This window comes from Sparus aurata, chromosome 7 (assembly GCF_900880675.1).
Source record: "Sparus aurata chromosome 7, fSpaAur1.1, whole genome shotgun sequence".
NCBI lineage: Eukaryota > Metazoa > Chordata > Actinopteri > Spariformes > Sparidae > Sparus > Sparus aurata.
In genome coordinates this window covers 9,123,050-9,140,822 of record NC_044193.1, presented here as the reverse complement: position 1 = coordinate 9,140,822, position 17,773 = coordinate 9,123,050, and the positions used below count along the sequence as shown (strand labels likewise).

General features: G+C 40.6%; 2 protein-coding genes across 4 annotated transcripts in view; both read right to left on the bottom strand.

The window, feature by feature from the left end:
* Positions 1-2,998: 2,998 nt before the first annotated feature.
* LOC115585725 (ammonium transporter Rh type B) lies at positions 2,999-4,674 on the bottom strand. The gene has a single exon (XM_075488178.1). It carries the CDS (start codon positions 4,636-4,638, stop codon positions 3,214-3,216), a length of 1,425 nt encoding a protein of 474 aa, XP_075344293.1. The 5' UTR covers positions 4,639-4,674; the 3' UTR covers positions 2,999-3,213.
* A 1,314-nt stretch (positions 4,675-5,988) lies between these two features.
* The window catches only part of slc12a5b (solute carrier family 12 member 5b), a 41,893-nt gene continuing 30,108 nt past the window's right edge, over positions 5,989-17,773 (bottom strand). For 2 of the 3 annotated variants that reach the window (XM_030424332.1, XM_030424333.1), the window contains 15 exons: positions 17,558-17,732; positions 17,236-17,354; positions 17,000-17,098; positions 15,532-15,651; positions 15,263-15,367; positions 15,002-15,170; positions 14,697-14,892; positions 13,891-14,060; positions 13,658-13,789; positions 13,346-13,453; positions 12,205-12,321; positions 10,969-11,171; positions 10,712-10,726; positions 10,475-10,608; positions 5,989-9,289 (listed from right to left, as the gene is read on the bottom strand). In XM_030424332.1, coding sequence (XP_030280192.1) covers positions 9,198-9,289; positions 10,475-10,608; positions 10,712-10,726; positions 10,969-11,171; positions 12,205-12,321; positions 13,346-13,453; positions 13,658-13,789; positions 13,891-14,060; positions 14,697-14,892; positions 15,002-15,170; positions 15,263-15,367; positions 15,532-15,651; positions 17,000-17,098; positions 17,236-17,354; positions 17,558-17,732 — 1,954 coding nt within the window. In that variant the 3' untranslated portion in view covers positions 5,989-9,197. The remainder of the gene's footprint in view (positions 9,290-10,474; positions 10,609-10,711; positions 10,727-10,968; positions 11,172-12,204; positions 12,322-13,345; positions 13,454-13,657; positions 13,790-13,890; positions 14,061-14,696; positions 14,893-15,001; positions 15,171-15,262; positions 15,368-15,531; positions 15,652-16,999; positions 17,099-17,235; positions 17,355-17,557; positions 17,733-17,773) is intronic. The other variant, XM_030424334.1, reaches the window with a different exon arrangement.

Here is a 17,773-nt window from a genome sequence, read left to right as displayed (position 1 = left end):
AGCCATTGTCGCGGTTTTGTGTTGACAAACGCTGTCGAGAGCGTGGCTACTTTGGTGGTATCCTTATGGGGAGGGATGACGTATTTCCACTTTTACATAGATCCCAGTGGAGAGCGTGTACTGTGATAGGTTTCCTTCTTTGACAAACACAGCTTGTGTCCAATAGTATTTTAGAAAAAAAAAAAGAGCAGAACTGAAAGTAACGAGTACTTTTCAGCCTTCCTAGAAATTAACTTGAGTAAAAGTAAAAATATGTGTCTTGGAAATGTATTCAAGTAAGAGTAATAAGTACCAAAGAAATCTAATACTCAAGTAAAGTACAAATCCTCTGGATATGTACTTAAGTACAGTACTCAAGTAAATTTACTCCGTTACTGTCCACCACTGGTGGTGGGGTTTAACTAGTGCTGGGAAAGTTACTTTTAAAATGCAATATATTACATATTACAAATTACCTTCATTTCAGAATAATATGTTACATTACAATATGACTGTCTGTGTGGAGTAATAGATTACTTATTACACTAGTTTTTTTAGTTACTTTCAACAAATGGCTCAAATAACCTTTAAAGAACAATTAACTAGTCTAGCTCTTTATATATGTGTGTGTATGTGTATGTGTGTGTGTGGGTGTGTGAATGGCCTTGGACACAGGGAACGGCTCAAAGTCTGATATATAACAAGAAAGGAATGAATATTAATTGTAGGATCAGTCATATGAAACACATCAGACCTATAGTTACCATGACAGCAAGCCCCATGAAGGCCGGTTTGACCATCAACCCACAAGTGTCAAGAACTGGATTTAACTAACTATATTTAATCTAGTGCTGTAGGCCTACCTAAGATACCTGCACTTAAAATAATAATACAATTTATTTATAAAGCACCTTTAAAAACAGAGTTTACAAAGTGCTTTGACAATCAAGGAAAAGCAGGAAATTCAGGAAGGCCATATCACGGAATAAACACTCAACAGTCAAGCCAAACACAAGAACACCTAATCTAAGGTGAGTTAAAATAAGGAGGCAGAACAGAACATGTGAAAACAGCAAAGTTAGTACTAGTCATTAGAAGTAAAAGGAAGAAAGAGAAAAAAGAAGATGAAAAAAATTAATAGAAACTACAATAGAATCCATAAAGGACGATAAGAAGATCACATCTAAGGAATTAAAAGCAGATAAGAAGATTACGGCAGTATAAAGGATGAAGGACAATAAATGGATTAAAGATAACAAGTAAAAGCAGTAAAGGACGGTAAGATTAAAGACAACACAAGGGAGGAATTAAAAAACTGATAAATAGTTTAAGAGCAGTTGAGGGGATGAAATAACTCTGTTTTAAAAAAAAGTGTGCCATCACAGAGGAGTAAGTCTATAAAAGTAGGTTTATAAGAAGTGATTTAAAAGACGTTACAGATTCTGTGAGCCTTATCTCCCCACGAAGGTCGTTCAAAAGTCGAGGGGCCCGGACGGGAAAAGCACGATCACCCTAGTTTAGAGCCTCAACTTGACAAACAAAATGAATTATTTTTTAAGTATACGCCACCTCTGCACTGATGCAGCATGCAGTTTGCAGTTTGCAGTCTGCGACTAAAGTGATTGAATACAAATGGTTGAGTAAAAGTAGCAGAAAATGGAAATTCAGGGAAATGTCTCTGGGAAAAGCTCATGAAAAAGTCGAGTCAAGTACAAATACCTTAGTATCTTGTGCAGATGAGTGACCCTGTGTCATTGTGTGAAATTGTGTGACAACAATTCATACATATAGATATATCTATGGATATATGGTTTGTGTCCTTGTGTGTATATACAACTGCACCTTATAATATATCCAGTCTCTATGATCTGAGACTGTGGGAGTTGTTCCTAATTATAAAGGCTGAGGAAAGACTGCCTCTCCTCAGTCAACATCTGTGCTCCGCTGGTGTGTGACTCTTGCTTGCGAGCAATAAAGAACGTCTAGAAGAAATATCGTGCCGGTGTTTGATCAATTCTCATCTGCGCTAGACGAGCGACTGATTTTCAGACCCATTCCATCCTGCTGAATGCCTTTTGCACAATTCAAAGAACTACTTATCTGTTAAAAACATGTGTTCAGTAATGTAATCCAAGTGTCACAATATGAAGGTAATGCAACTTTTTCATTACTTTTAGATCATGATAACATGGGTGCACAGTGAAAACACACTCTTTATTAACGCCTGTGTGTATTCTGTATTGGTTTCACTCGACATCAGAGTGACGTTGCGTGAGACTTGTGAGGTGTTGTCATGCTTACAGACTAGTATGCCAGTGTTTAGTTTAAAATTCTTATCCTGTCAGTAAATCCCCTTTTTTACTGAATGCATCTGTAATCTAATCAAATCTTTGTTCCCCTGTAACTTTACTGGAACACGGATACCTTTTTTGAGGCCTGATTATGTAATCCCATTACATGTATCCCATTACTCTCCAAGGCTGCAGTGTATGATACTCTTTACTGTTTCCACTCAAAACAGCTTTTAGTTCCTTTTTGGGTCTCCATACTTACTCTTCTCTGCCATTAATCTCCAAAAGAACTGGGAGACGAGCTACCTTCATCTTTCATTTCTACTTCGTATCTGAATTGAATTCTTCACTGTAACTTTTGTTGTATACAGAATTAATGTCTAACTTTATTTGGTCTGATAACTGTTAAATTATTTTATTCCTTCTTAGTTTTGTGTAGATGATGCTTGTTATAGAGACTTGAGCCCTGTTATGTTTTCTGTTCTCGTATCAAATCTTTTGTTGTTTTCTTAAATTACTTTTAAAGTATTCTTATAAATTGTTTGTTGATGCTTATGTTTTTGTGTGTGTCTGAGGAGCAATTAAGCAATTCAAAAACAATTTATTGCATCTGAAGGAGATTGTCGTTAAATATATGTTGGTATTTTGAAGCTTTACTTGACTGTTCAGCCTCATAAAGGCTGAATTTTTAACGAGAGTTATTAGAAAAAAATGTACACATCTTAAAAACTGTTTATTTCCCACCATCAACTTGTGAAATATTGGCCAACAGAACTATAATACCCAACTTCCTTTTTATGCAGGACGATACATAATACAACTACTGATTGTATAGTGTTCATTATAATTATCAATTATTCAACTTACTTACAATGTTATGGATAGAAACATTTATTTACACTTTCATCTTCATCTTGCATCAGCCACATGTGGCCGTTGCGTGTCAGGCAGCAGAGTCCTCTGTTGTACTTGTGTCACTGAGTTTAAGTGGTGAATCATAGTCTGGAGGAACTTCAAAAAACAGCTGATCGTCAAAACAGAGCTCATCCGACGGGGATGCGAAGTATGGCAGCTTCAAGACGAAGCCTGTCAGGATGCCTCCCAGCGCTGATGCTCCGATAGTGGAGAACACAGCTGCTACCTGGAAGAGAGCCTGTTCCTTGGCAGACCTCCCCAATCCTGGTTGTAAGCCAGGGATCAACATCTGGAGCTGCCGCAGCTTCGGGTCTCCTTCCACCGGTGCTCTGTGGGTAAAGATTTCATACAAACTGGGGCCATAAACCTCCTCACTAGCTAGCAGTATAGCACATATCCCCGCAGCACAGGATATCAATCCTGTAAGTCCGTGCAAATTATGTATTCCACACTGATCCTGGATCCTGAAGCGGCGAGCCAGGAAGGGGCTCAAGTACTTGTATCCCAGCATGCATGCAGTGCAGCCCATCATACCTAAGGCGTACGAAGCCGCAGGCGATATCATCATATCCACAGAAGCCCCGACCGTCACGCCTCCAGCCAGCGTCACGTTCTGAACATCCGCCATTGTGAGCTTACCATTTTTGTTCAGCATGGAGGAAAGAGCGAAGGCTGTGAGTGTGGAGGCACTGAGGCCGATGAAGGTGTGGAGGATGGCTCTGTGCTGATCGTCTCCCTTCAGGGTCAATGCTGAGTTGAAGGAGGGCCAAAACACCCAGAGGAACAAGGTCCCCATCACAGACAGGATGTCCGACTCGTAGCTGGTGTTCTCCTTCGCATGGCCTTCATTCAGGCGAGGCCTGTACAGCACGAACGTGACGCCCAAGCCAAAATAACAAGCGAAGAGGTGTATGAGAATAGAGCCTCCCGCATCGTTGATCTTCAGATACTTGAGCACGGCCCACTCTGTGACTGCAAACACTGGCACTTCCAGCAGAGCCATGATCAGCAGCTGCAACGGACTCGTCTTCCCCAGCACGGCCCCGAAAGATATCAGCACCACCGCACAGGCAAACTCTGCATTTATGAGGTTGATCACTCCGAGGTGGATTTTACCCTCATGGCTGAACTGGAAGTACCCCTGCACCAAAATGGCCCACTGGATGGCAAACGTAGCCGTGAGGAAGTTAAAAACCATCCCCCCAAAGCCATAGAGTCGAAAAAACGCCAGCAGGCACCCAAAGCCCAGGAAAATTAACACCTGTATGTCGGCAAAAAAAGGGTAGTCCCTGTACACGGCATTGTCCATGGGGTTAGTCTTGTTGTTCTGAAGTCTGGCATCCGCATGTTCATCGTAGGTGACAAAGGCAGCATACAAAGCAACAAAGATCACCTCCGTGACAAACAGAAACACAGGTAACCTCACTCGCAGGTTGGTCAGCTGTGTCTTCATCCTGACAGCTCGTTGGAGCAAATGACAGTCATTTCTTTCTGCAGCCTGTGTTATCTGTGTGTAGATAAGAGAGGCCAAGACAGGTCATCCTTCTCTCTCTCTTTCTCTCCATCGAACACAAGCAGAAACACTGCAGGGTGGACTTTGGCCATTTTAATACAACATGTAACTGTTTTCATGAATCAGCGTTTTTGTGGTTACAGAGGAACAATACAGTGTGAACGTGCATCTGTAAATTCAAAATAGCTCGTTCTGTATTTGCACCTGACATTAGAATCACATTGATCAGATAATGCATTAACCACAAATGGGCTTATTCATCGAAGGTTTAATGTTAAAGCAAAAAAAAAAAAAAAAGCGTTATATACCTGGCTGACCTTCAAACAGGACGCTGGGTAAATCAGTTGAGACACTGAATTATGGAGTCAGAGACACATGTGTGCCTCAGCTGGCACGTTGCAGTCTTAGCAGTGCAGCATGTTTCATCCGGATCAATCACTTTGACCGCAACATGTTTCAGAAGGGTGAGTTAAAGTGGGAACTTCTGGTCTGATGGATAAATACAACTTCTTAGGTAAAAGCCTGGTCTGGTCCTGTTGAACCCGTTTTATTTGGGGTTAACCAAATCAGTTATTATCTTTCTTTATTCAGACTGCAAATGAGGGTATAGAAATTGGTCATGACAGTGCAAATAACTGTATGCTGAGCAACTCGTTTCATGATTTAGAACACTTTGGTGTCTTCTTTAAAGTAGCTGCAGAATTAACCGGTTATCTATCACCAAGTTGTTGCACAGGAGCCCAGGACTTTTACTCCAGGAGACGCTGAAACCAAAAGTCAGTGAGGAGTTATTTCCCTTCTAACGTTTGCGTACATGATGTAACTACAGTAACATACATAAAGTAGTTATGTTTGTGACTTAAGATGGCTTTATTTGATAGGACAGCTTGAGATATGACGGGATAAGATGCAACAAAGGGCCACAGGCTGGACTTGAACCCTGAGTCAGCCTCTGTACATGGGCCGCATGCTCTGCAAGTAAGATATTGTGGAGCCGCAGAAACATAGATATTTGAACCCAAACCACAGACCAGTTTTCAGGCAAAAATGCAAGCAGATTTCTGGATTCTGCTTCCTTTCCCTGAAGAACAATATGAACAATTTAGTTTCACATAGTGGTGAGTGGCTGTGGCAGCTTCTGTGGTCTTATCCCAGAAACAGTACAGGAAAGAGGATGTGTGTTCAGTGGACATCTGCAAAATCACAAACCATAAATCCAGTCCTAACAGTTCATTTGTATCTATCTCAGCAGACCCTGTAATACAAAATGACAGACACTGGAACGGTTGCTGTTGTAATAAAATGACTTTAATTTATTGCATTTAGTGCCAACATATAAAATGGTTTCCTGAAACCATTGCTCGTACATGGTTGCATAACACATGGTAAAACATTGTTTTGAAAGACAATACAAACGGCCTATTTTATATCTATAAAACCTGTGTTAACACACAGTACACATGTTTCTCTAAGCCTACAATCACACATCTATCCACAAATGTCCCTTCGTCGATCCATCTCGCTGTTCAAATACATAATCTGCCCGTGTTTAAACAAGTATCAGGTCCGCACATGAACATACAGCAAACAGGCATGTAGTCACAACACACACACACACACGCATGCGCACACACACACACACACATGCACACACACACAACACACACACACACTCTCTCTCTCTATCTTTTAGGGTGAGGCCTGCAGAAGAGCTTGTGACCAATAGATCAACCCGTAAAACGACACCATCTTCTTTCAAATCAAAGGTAACTGTAGTTTCTCTTGTTGCTAATGTTCTGCACTCACACTTTTAGACTTATGAGGGAAACACTGAAACACACCCTCCCCAAAAGACTTAATATGTATTTGAGTTGTGAGGTCCTCTTTATGCTACAATGTTGAAAACAATACGTACCACAAATCTAAAGGATCTTTACAAGCCTCATGACTTCCTGGAAAAGATACTGAATCCTAATGATTTTTCTCTTTGCTAGAAATTGATGTAAAGTACTTCATGGCACTGATAGGCCCAAGAGGGAAGAGGATGATAAACTAAACTACTGTATACATAGGTACATTGGGCAAGATTACTGTACACTGCCCAGACTCTTATTGGTCAGATCCTCTTAAATGTTGACTGACTCAGCTCTGTGATGAAAGAATTGATGTTGTACGAACATGTGTATGTTCAAGAATGACTGAACCACACACAGATAGAAACTTAACATCGATTGTATACACACTCTCTCCACACACACACACACACACACACACACACACACACACACACACACACACAAGATGTCTGAGTGGTGCTGCAGGAGAACTTACAATAAATCACGCTAAAGCTGTTAAATACGCACCTCCGAAGATTCCTCTAACAGTCTCTATCATCTGTGTCATTCTGTGTCTGCCTAATAAATGTCACAGCTATTTATTTTACATTTTTAAATGGTGTGCAATAAGTCTAGCAGGTTATTAATACTTTAAGTAGTCTGAAATTTTAAGGAAAAGACTTATTTGCTTTCCCGCAGAGCGTCAGATGAGAAGATTGATACCACTGTCCTACCTGTGTGGGTCATATGAAGCTACAGCTAGCAGCAACTTAGCTTAACATGAAGCCGTAAACTGAGAAACAGCCGCTCAGCTCTGCGTTTCAACATTTGTAAGTGCAAAACCACTGGAAACTTTTGATAATGGAAGACGGCTGGTAAACATGTGACAGCATGACACCACTAGATACTTTAAAGGAGATCTCAGGACAGTGTCAGCCATGTTTGTAACGACCATAACTAGCTAGTGTAGCTCTATGAAAAGATAAAACAAGATGTCTGTAAATCTCACAAATTAACATGTTGTGTGCCTTTTGTTAATGGACATAAGGCTTACATATAAATTAATGAGTTAGAAGTCCTGGTAGGCGGGTTTTGTTACCTTTGGACTCAACTATGCTAGCTGTTTCAAGCTAACTGACTTGTGGCTCCAGCTGGTGGTGTGGTATCGATCTTCTCATCTAATGTTCTGCAAGAAAATCAAAACAAGCGTATGTCCCAAAATGTAAAGCTACTCCTTTAATATTGTGCAGTCACCATGCATAAAATAGCCTTTCATTATATTTCCATAATAAAATTATGCTTACCTTTTTTTCTGACAAGATTAGAAAAATACATTCTCGAAGATAAAACGTCAGTATGACATATCATATATATTTTTCTATTAACTTGTAAAATATCTGTTACAATCATAATAAATATTTTTTACAGAACTGTCAAAATTTAAAATAAAATCTTTGATTCAATAATTTTCTCCTCAACACTTTATACTTTTATATTTGTATAGATGTCTGGTCTGAAAACTGTCGTAATTTTACATCTATATTCCACTTAAGATTTTACATTTCCTTTTTAAAACCTATATATATTGGCACATTCTGTTGTAAATATTTAGAAAGTGGTTGGGTTTAGTTGTTTGGGTTCAGGAGGATTACTTCATGTGACAGAGAAAACTGTTTACAGAAACTTTTTTGTATCATCTTTTGGCATTCTGAGGCAAAATATGTTTTAAAATAAAGATCCCAGTGCTCCCTGATCAACCAGCACAACGTCTATATCAGGATAGTTTTTCTTTAGATTGAAGGTTGTTGAGTTTAAAAGCTTTGTATTGGAGCATGTCATTTCAACAATTCCATTCAATCGATACGATCCCTGTCCAACTGTGGGGGATAATGAGATTAAACAATCAGGTTTGAGATCTTGATAATCTGCATCAAATCATTTTATTTTGATTTTCTAATTTCTGTCAGGCCCTCTCAAATGAGAGAGAGATGCTGATAAATATATAAACAAACAGATAAATGCGGACCACAACAAGGAGCAGCTGGTGATGGTACTGTATTTCTCAGGTTGTTCACGACAGGGGCGTCAACACAAAATCACATACTGTCCCTGCATTTACACAGACGGTGTAACATTCGACTGAGGGTGCTAAAATGAGTGCAAACTAAATTTAAATCTATTTTCCCTTCTCTTCGTTTTATATTTACATATTGACATTTCCACTATGAATTAATTTCATGTCCAGCACTCTAATTTATTACTTGTGTGCTTCCAGCCAGACAAAAACAGACCAGGACAAAGACAGACATGATTAGATGAATAAACACATAAATAACGTAAATTATAAATAACAGTAAAATAAGAAAAGCAGAAAAAAGAAAAATCCGTCCTCTTTCACAGTCGACCAAGGAGAAAAAAGCAAATGGACAAAAAGCTGAAAGTTAACATTAGAAAAGGGAAAGAAATGTTTAAACCTTCTTTGAGAGTAAGTTACATTTTAAAAGTAACCATAAACTTATCTGCTGTTATCAGCTGATGAGTCCAGAACAAAGAGTTGACTGTTGCATAACTCTTTGTGTACTCAGGTCAAAGGTTAAATCAAGAGATGTTGATACAGAGGGAGGAGGAGAGGGCACAGTCCATGAAGTGGCCTTTAAAAGCCCTTCAGGAGTAGATGGTGATGACCTCACGTCCACCTCCGCGCACCAGAAGGACCCGGTTGAGACCCTCAGTCAGAACCTCAAGGAACTCCATGTCTGTGAGACAGTCACAGTGAAGGAATGCAGTTTTCAAATATGACATTAAAGTTTAAACCCATGTTAAACAACATCCTGTAGACAAGTCCACAGAAGTGGTTTTGAGTACTTTGCCAGGTGTCTGTCTGTGGAAAAGATTTTTTTTAATGTGATATCCTCACAACCTCACAAGATGCAATCACAAATCTTTATAGCTGAGGTCAGTACTGAGTGTTCATGGAACAATGTAGTAAAGACTACCAAGTACTCTTAGGACAACACCCCAGTCAAGATATTTATTTGTGCATTTAATGTTTCTGAAAACGATTGAACCATTAAAACATTTACCATATCGCCTTTTTTTTGTTTGTGACTACAAGAAAACAGATATTTTTGATGACATCTCCAGCTGTGTTTGTGGCATCCATATGTGTATTTTTATCTAAACCCTGATCTTTTCCTAATCCTAACAATAACATGATCGTAAAAATTTCAAGAAATGTGAAGCTGCAACTAATTTGTAGTTTACAACCAACAACTTCAACTATTCATCCATTATATTAGCCTGCTATTCATCAATACTTTAAGCAATTCTGACCATTTATCTGACACTTTTAAACCATTTATAGGCTTGTAATACTTAATAATAGATTAATATGTATCCATGATATTTAGCCAACAATTTTAAACATTTATCCATCCTTTTTGCTAACTTTTTCAGTGTTTTGAAAGTCAACATGGGCAACATTTTCGAGACCTTTCGAGATCTTTGTGACCTTCTTTGTCTTTGGAATCTTAAGCTGGTAAATTATACAGGAAGCTTAATTGATTTTTAGCAAATTTTCCTTTAAAGGGATTCTGCCTTCTGGTCAAAACTACAGGTTTACGAAAATTAGGTTCAAGTTTTAATTTATCCCAGGTGCAATTAACTCTTAATTCCAATAGCCGATAAATGGCTAAAATTCCATTCTTGTTGTTGCAGTTGTTGTTTTCATCAACTGAACTCTTGATTGTATTCTTTATTGAAGCAGTAGTACCTTGACCTTAAACGTCGTCGGCTGTCTTGTTGTGTTTTCTGTGTGTTTATGCTCCCATGCTGCCTTGCTGCAAAAAAAGATGTTCCTTTTGTGGAGCAAGGACCTGATCTGAACTAAGCCATGTACACAAAGATGGCACACAGTATGTTGTGTTTAAGCTGTAGGATACAGTTTTCATTGCCCACGCGATTCTTGGGTGGTCCGGGCATGTTGAGCAGGACAAGTTTTGCCTCCTTGGACTTCTTTGTGATGACCTCATTGAGCCGCATAGCTGTGTGCATACGCCTCACATCGATCTGGTTCCTAATGTAAGAAACATTAGGGTCACATTGTGTTTGGTTTATGAAAAAGGCTTATAGCTGCTCAGCTCACACGGTATGTCTGGCTGCAAAATGTCAATACTTACAAGTTCTCCCATTCCCTGCAGCAGCGTGTCAGGAGGGAAATAGTTGTGGTGAATTACATACACGTGCTTACAGACAAACCTGCACTTTTTTAGGTTCAAAGTTTTGTTTGTCACATGCACAGGAACAGATTGTTTCACTTTAAATCCTTGAACGTGAGTCAGTCTACACAAATATTTACCCACTGACCCACGTTACTTGTGCATGTCATGTGACTTCTGCTTCCTGTGAGCTGAGTGAAATTTGACAGGTCACTCACGGTTTCATGTTGAAGAAGTCTTTGCCTGCCTCTGGGCCCGGGGATAGAAGGGCCGTCCCCTTGTCTGCACCCTTGTTGTCTGTCCAAGTAGCGGCGGCCCCTGCAGGCCCAGCCGGAGACGTGGGGCTGGTTGGGCTGGTCGGTGTGGAAGCGTTCTTATTGTGAATCAGTTGTACCTGTTTTGGGTTGGAGACAGCCACAGACTGAGACAGGGACACCGTGACGTGACGCGACAGGGTGAAAGAGAGAGAAGAGACACCCGTCAGTATAATTAAAACTCTGGAAGCCAGAGTGGCCGGTGGGCGAGCACAGAGCCGCGGGAGGAAAGACAAATTCTGCTCAAGCTGGAGCACAAAGACAAAGAGGTGTTGTGAGAACGAGTGGCCCATTTTACACCTGCTATTAAAATGGGATCTCAATTTGTTTTCACTGTTATTCAGATAATAAAATAAGTCTTTTTCGGCATTCATTGAGCTCAAGAGGTCTGAGCTCAATGAATGCCGAAAAAGACTTATTTTATTACCTTTGAGTGATTTGGGGTGGCAGCAAATCAGCCCAAGACTTCTTTTAAAAATCACAGAATTTTGTGAGTTGTTAAGGTGGGGAAACGTTATAAACTTCATAAAACACTGCTATGACAAATTATTAATGATCTGTCCCTTCTTGTAAATTCGGCAAATGTAATACATTAAGTTATTCCTCACTAAACTTGGATGAAGGATGAGTCGAGGCCCACAATAGACATTAACCTTGTGGTGCAGATCTAGATAAATCGTGAGTCGAATTTTGGATCTGGATCTGGCAAATTTAAATATGTTTTATTCTTCTATTCTATCCTTCTTCTATTGGATTAGAGTTGAATAAATTAAAGGGGATTGTTTGGCCTTGGTGGAGGCATGCCGTCTACTGAGTGTCACTGTAGTTTATTCCTGATAGCATTCATTTCCCATTTATATTGCTTTCAGTTTTAACACAGTTCTGTCTAATAAAAGCATATTTAACAACCCTCATATGTTAGTTATGAACAGATATCTGTAATGAGGCCAGCGTGTGTGCAAGTTGTATTTACACCTACCTGAGATGACCGCAACAAGATTTCCTTGCATCCAAATGTGTTTTACCTTATCTGGATAACATGTATGGATACAGATCGCATTTAAATACCAGCTGTAAAAGGGCTCAGAGGTACTGTAAATAAACATGGTATTTCTCCTAAAAGGGCCATGGCGGCATTACCTCGTCTTCTGGTTTCTCAGCCAGGCTGGCTCCCTCCTCAGCACTGTGCTGTGAGCGCATGCCAGGCGGGTTTTTACGCCGAATGGACCCACGGGATGAATCCGTAATGCTCTGGATCTGTAGTAAAAAATAAATTTAAAAAAAATAGTGAGAAAATGGTTCATTTTATAATTTCCCACTTGATTTTACTTTTCCTTCCCTCAGATCAGCAAACAAGTCCAGGCACCAACACCTTGCTATAAACCAATTCCCTGCTCCAGAGCTGATATGTGAAGTAGAGTGATAATGAAAATGCCAAAATTATGTCATGTTCCTCAGGGGCCTCTGCTGACTAGAAAATACAGGTTGCTCCACAAATGGCATCTCTCCGGCAGCAACCAACAGATCAACCATAAACATGCAGTTTTAAAAGAAATATATATACTTAACATTTGTTGTTGTTTTTGCTCTTTGGTCAGCAGTATGAAGTCATGATTCAGTCCCATTTGCACATTTCAAAACATTATATCACAATTTTATATTTTAGGCTAATATTTAATCAAATATTCAACCTAAGACCCATTTTGAGCACCAAGACATTTCATCCACATGAGTAGAATCTAAAAAAAAATCACTTGCCAAATTATCTCTTAACACATGGATGCCTCATTAGACAGAGAGCTAGGGGCTTTCTGTACATTTTGTTATGTTAAACATGGGTATCGTTCGTTTTCTTTTTCTTTTCCGCTTTTCCTTCAGGGTTGCGGGATGTTGCCGCTTTTTATCCCCCCGTGGGGGGTTGCGGGGCTTACTGGGGCCAAATCCAGTTTGACTTATGGGCGAAGGCCAGGGTACACCCTGAACGAGTCGCCAGCTCATTGCAGGACCCTTACTGATGGCAGTGGCTGCCCTACAGGGTGCCAACTGCACATCAGGAGCAATTCTGGGGTTCAGTATCTTGCTCAAGGATACTTCGGCATGTAGCTCAGTCCCACCCCAGGGGAGCCGGGGATTCGAACCAGCGACCTTCTGATCACTGGTCCACCAGCTCAACCCACTGAGCTACAGCCGCCCCACTAACATGGGTATCATGTTACATAAAAAGGTCAACTGCTTCAGTTCTTCAGATACTGAGGTCTCTCTAGTTATGTACAGCACAAACCTCTCTCTCCATCTCGTTCTTGGTCAGATGCATCTGTTTGAGGATCTGAGATCGCTGCTCCATCACTAGTGTCTTCTCATAGGTGTAGGCTGAGATGTCACCGTCATGCTGTCAAGTAAGTGTAAACATTTTAAACTCATCATACAGATGTCAAGTACTGACACAGGAGCCATATTATGGAGGAAAGTTTTGATCTCTGGCTTTATCTCAGAGCACAAAACATTTTTTAACAGTTTCTCAAAAATAAACCTTCTCTGTATATTTGCAGGATTTGTTTGTGAACTCAGATTAAGTGTCAGACGTGTCTCTCACCATCTCCACCACCTCCACCGCAGCATCGATGCGCAGGTGATAGAGGAAGGTGATGAGGTCTTTCTTCATCTGGATACTGTTGTCATCCATTTGAGCGACAGTGAAAATGCGCATCTTGCACTTCCTCCACACCTACAGGGCAAAACAGGAACATTCACAGATAATCAACAAAATGTTCAAAATCATATTTAACCTACACAAATGTAAAGATTTTATTATGACTTGTTTCCCACCTTGTTCTGTCGCAGCAGAAAGGGCAGAAGCATCAACATGCCTCCATCATGGACGATCCACCACACATCTATGTGACCTTCGGTGAAGCGCTCCCCATTGGACGGGTAGGCGGCAATATTCTTAGGAACTAACAAAGCCAAACTGGCAACAGTAGTCTCTCGAACCGTCTCTGTTGAGAGCAGACAGAAGAAAATGCATTTGAAAAAACACCAAGAAAAAACCACATTATGAACTATTCCTATGTGGTCACAGATTTTTCAGTTTTTCAAGAGAATTACAGTTGAAGATTCAAAGAAAATCAGTGGACTTTGAAGAGAGTTATAAACATTTAAGGATAAGACCTAAAGGGTAATATGGGTCTAGTAGCCATGTACACAATAACCATCATTATTTTCCTCCATTATCAGAACCAGGATAATGAAATGTTGAATTGATGAACAGAGAAATTACGTGAAATTAACATTCATCAATCCTTTAATGCATGAATCACTGAATCTCACCATTTTTTCAAACTGTTTGTTTTCACTCTTAAAAACGTAAGTGGGTTTTTTGTGTGTCTTGTTAGAGTAAAGGATTTCTTCCAGAGGTACTTGGTGCATCTCCTCTTCCCTCTTCCATGTTTTATCACAAAAGAGTTACAAAGGAAATTAGCGAATGTTATTGTCGATGAGGCTTTTGGGGTCAGCCAATTTGTGGTTGGGACAAGTGCTTCAAAATGTCTTTCAAATATCTTTCAACTGTAGTGAACACCATGCATTAAAGAGTGACCTTACTTCTATTATTTCACCAGTTCCTAAAGAGTTACCAATAAAGTTCCTGAACTGCTGGTGGTACTCAGGTTGTTTCCAGTTACGGGGCCAGCTGACCATCACAGTGTTGTGCTTCAGACCTCCCAGTCCTCCAATCTGGATCAGGTGGGATGTCCCGTCTCTCAGATTGGAGGAGATGACCACCTGAGAGAAGCCCTTCACTTTCTCTGTCTCCATCAACTTCCGCAAAGACTACAAATAAACAGAGAGAGAAAGCGGCTGTTAGATTTGTGTGATATGATTGGTGTTTGTATTACAGCGGAAAACCAGACGTTTGTTTGTTAGAGATGAGAGGACAGACCTGATCGGCTCTCTGGGCCTCAGCGTAGTTGTCGAGGAATGTTCCTTGGACTGAGGTGCCAACGATGGTCAGACCCTTCCCTGCTTTCAGCTGATTGGTCAGAGAGATCAGACGAGGCTGTTCTACGTTCTGCTCAGCGTCCACACTCACCAGAACCAGGATCTGAGGCCTGATTAAAAATATAGCACCAAAAAAAATGTGTTTGAGATTCAACATGTGATACAAGTGTAACTATGAAGAGATTCAAAGCTGACGACTGACCTCCAGTTCTTGGTGTGTGGCGGTCCCTCCTCCAGCCTCATGAGAGCGAAGCGTGCAGCGCTGAGAGAGATGCCACGTATCCCATCACCCCACTCCTTCTCAGCTCTGTGACATGACACATCGATGGGTTGGTACACGGTGCAGGTACATTGATGTTTAAGTCCAGTGAGCTCAATCCATCACTATCTTTCAGCTAAAGCAAAAACCACTGGAGGAATAACTGGATATTACTGCAACAATACAATATCATGATCACGATGTTTACTCACCCACAGAACTCAATGTATTTGTAGATGCAGGTGGCGATGCCCATGGCTACTATGGCGTAATACCAGGAGCAGATGAACATGAGCGACAAGCAAAGGCTCATACCCAAGAAAGACAAAGCCCTGTAGGATACAGAAGTCATATGTTTGGTTTGGCAATTTTTTTCATAGAAATTGTGCCAAATGCTGATTTTACAAATATTATGGTGCCTATGTCATGAAGTCAATCACTTTTTATGCGATGGTCTCGGTGAATATTCAATTCTGCTTGGCTACAGGGTCTCAATTAACTCCTGACACATGGACGCCCCTGAAGCTATTACATAAGTAGTCCCAATTAAGTTGTCTGTCCACGTCAATTTTGTATTTACAACACTGTCTTCCTTCAGTGCATCATCCTCTGAACACCACAGGATGGCGCCTGCAACACACAAGCTGCAAGCGGCAGCCTACACGGTCCCTTCGGACAAAAGCGATTGCCTCACATCCCATCTGCTCTTCAACTCGCTACTTCATACACATCGATGTTGTTTGCTTGGCAAACTCTTGATATTGATTTGGTGATAATGACATAGCTGATCAACTGGTCTTGTTGTTGAACTTAATTAGATGAACTGTCTGTTGAACAAACACGATGTGTTTGATATTGAATCTTGTCAGCATAATGGTAGCTCGTTGAACCAAGGGGTTCTATCAGCTGAGCGGACTAGTTTATCGAGATTCGTCCTATTAACTGGAGTTTTGACCAACATCACCATTGCATAAGAATCTTATGAGACTGTAATGACTGTTCTAGCTGTTAGTCTAACCCTCAGGTGTTGCCAAGGAAACCCATTTATCACTTGTGAAAAACTTCAGATTTTGCAAGTTTACATTTTCCAAGTGACATCCTTATGTTGTTCAAAATTAAAGTTTTTACTATGTAATTTTAGATATATCTTCCACCTCAGTCACAGAAGTCATCCAACTTTGGAACATTAGCTTAAGTTGATGCAGGCTGGATGACCGAAACATGGTATTTAATAAAGCTGATGAATAGCTCACCAGGTAAAGTGCATGCCTCATGCAGGCTGCTGAGGTTGATGCTCTGAGTTTGAATGTAGCTTTGGCTGCATGGTGAAAAATTTGGCCATCATAAAAACTTTGAACCACAAGAGGTTCTTTAGACGTCTGTGACTGGTAGATTTCTACAATGACATGGGAACAACTTTCATATTGAACCCTGTAAGGATGTCACCTGGACATCAATAGTGAATGTTGAAAAGACATAAACATAAACAGCATAAACTGTCATTCTGGCTCTCCACTGGACGTCTTTCCAACGTTGCCAAGACATTGAAAAGATGTGTTTTGGATATGTTTCTGCTCGGTGGGTCACTTATCACACAGAGGCTTTCAAACAAAATCGAAAATGTTTCACACAATAAGGGTACCGATATGTATATATATTTCTGAACACCACATTTCTCACCAGTGGTAGAACTTAAAGCGCGGCCTCCAGTTTGGTGTCCTCAGCAAAGTTTGCAGCGCACAGGCAAGATTGACAAACATGTAGCACATCAAGAAGAACCTAAGGATGGAAGTACGGAATAACGGAGGAAGGAAAAGAGCGTGAGAAACACACAGAAAGATAAAAAGAAAGACATAAAGAAGGATTCCATGCACAGCAATTAACATATAGTGTGTGTGAAGTCATAGCGGACTTACATGGAGAGGATGGGTGCGACGGCATCCAGGGAGGCAATTATGATGCCAATCTCACAAATGCTAGCTGTGAGCAGAAGGGCCCAGGTGGGCTCCCCGTTGGCTTTGCCATGCCCAAACACCTGCAGCAACATGAAAGGACTCAATGAGCTCACATTTTATAGCACTTTCGTGGACAGAATCCAAATAAAGTGATGTGATAATCATGTTTTGTTCTGTAGCCTAAGGCAGAAAATACACATGCTTTCACAAAGGTTCTGGTCCTGTTGATACGTGTTAAGTCTATTTATTCTTATTTGCATTTTAGTGCGACATGTTTACTCACTCTTAGAAATGGGATGATGCCGTCCCGAGAGATGGCCTGCAGTAGACGTGGCGCCCCGGTCAGACTCTGGAGACCGGCTCCGCACGTGGAAAAGAAAGAGCCAATCACAATGACCCACGGAGAAGGCCACGCCAGAGTCCCAATCACCAGGTTACCGTTAACTCCCTCACCAAACCTTCCGAGCGAGTCGAAAACAAAACACTTCAAAGCTGTACA

What these genes read in the sequence shown, in the direction of transcription:
- LOC115585725 (XM_075488178.1), bottom strand. Translation starts at nt 4,638, where the DNA reads ATGAAGACACAGCTGACCAACCTGCGAGTGAGGTTACCTGTGTTTCTG.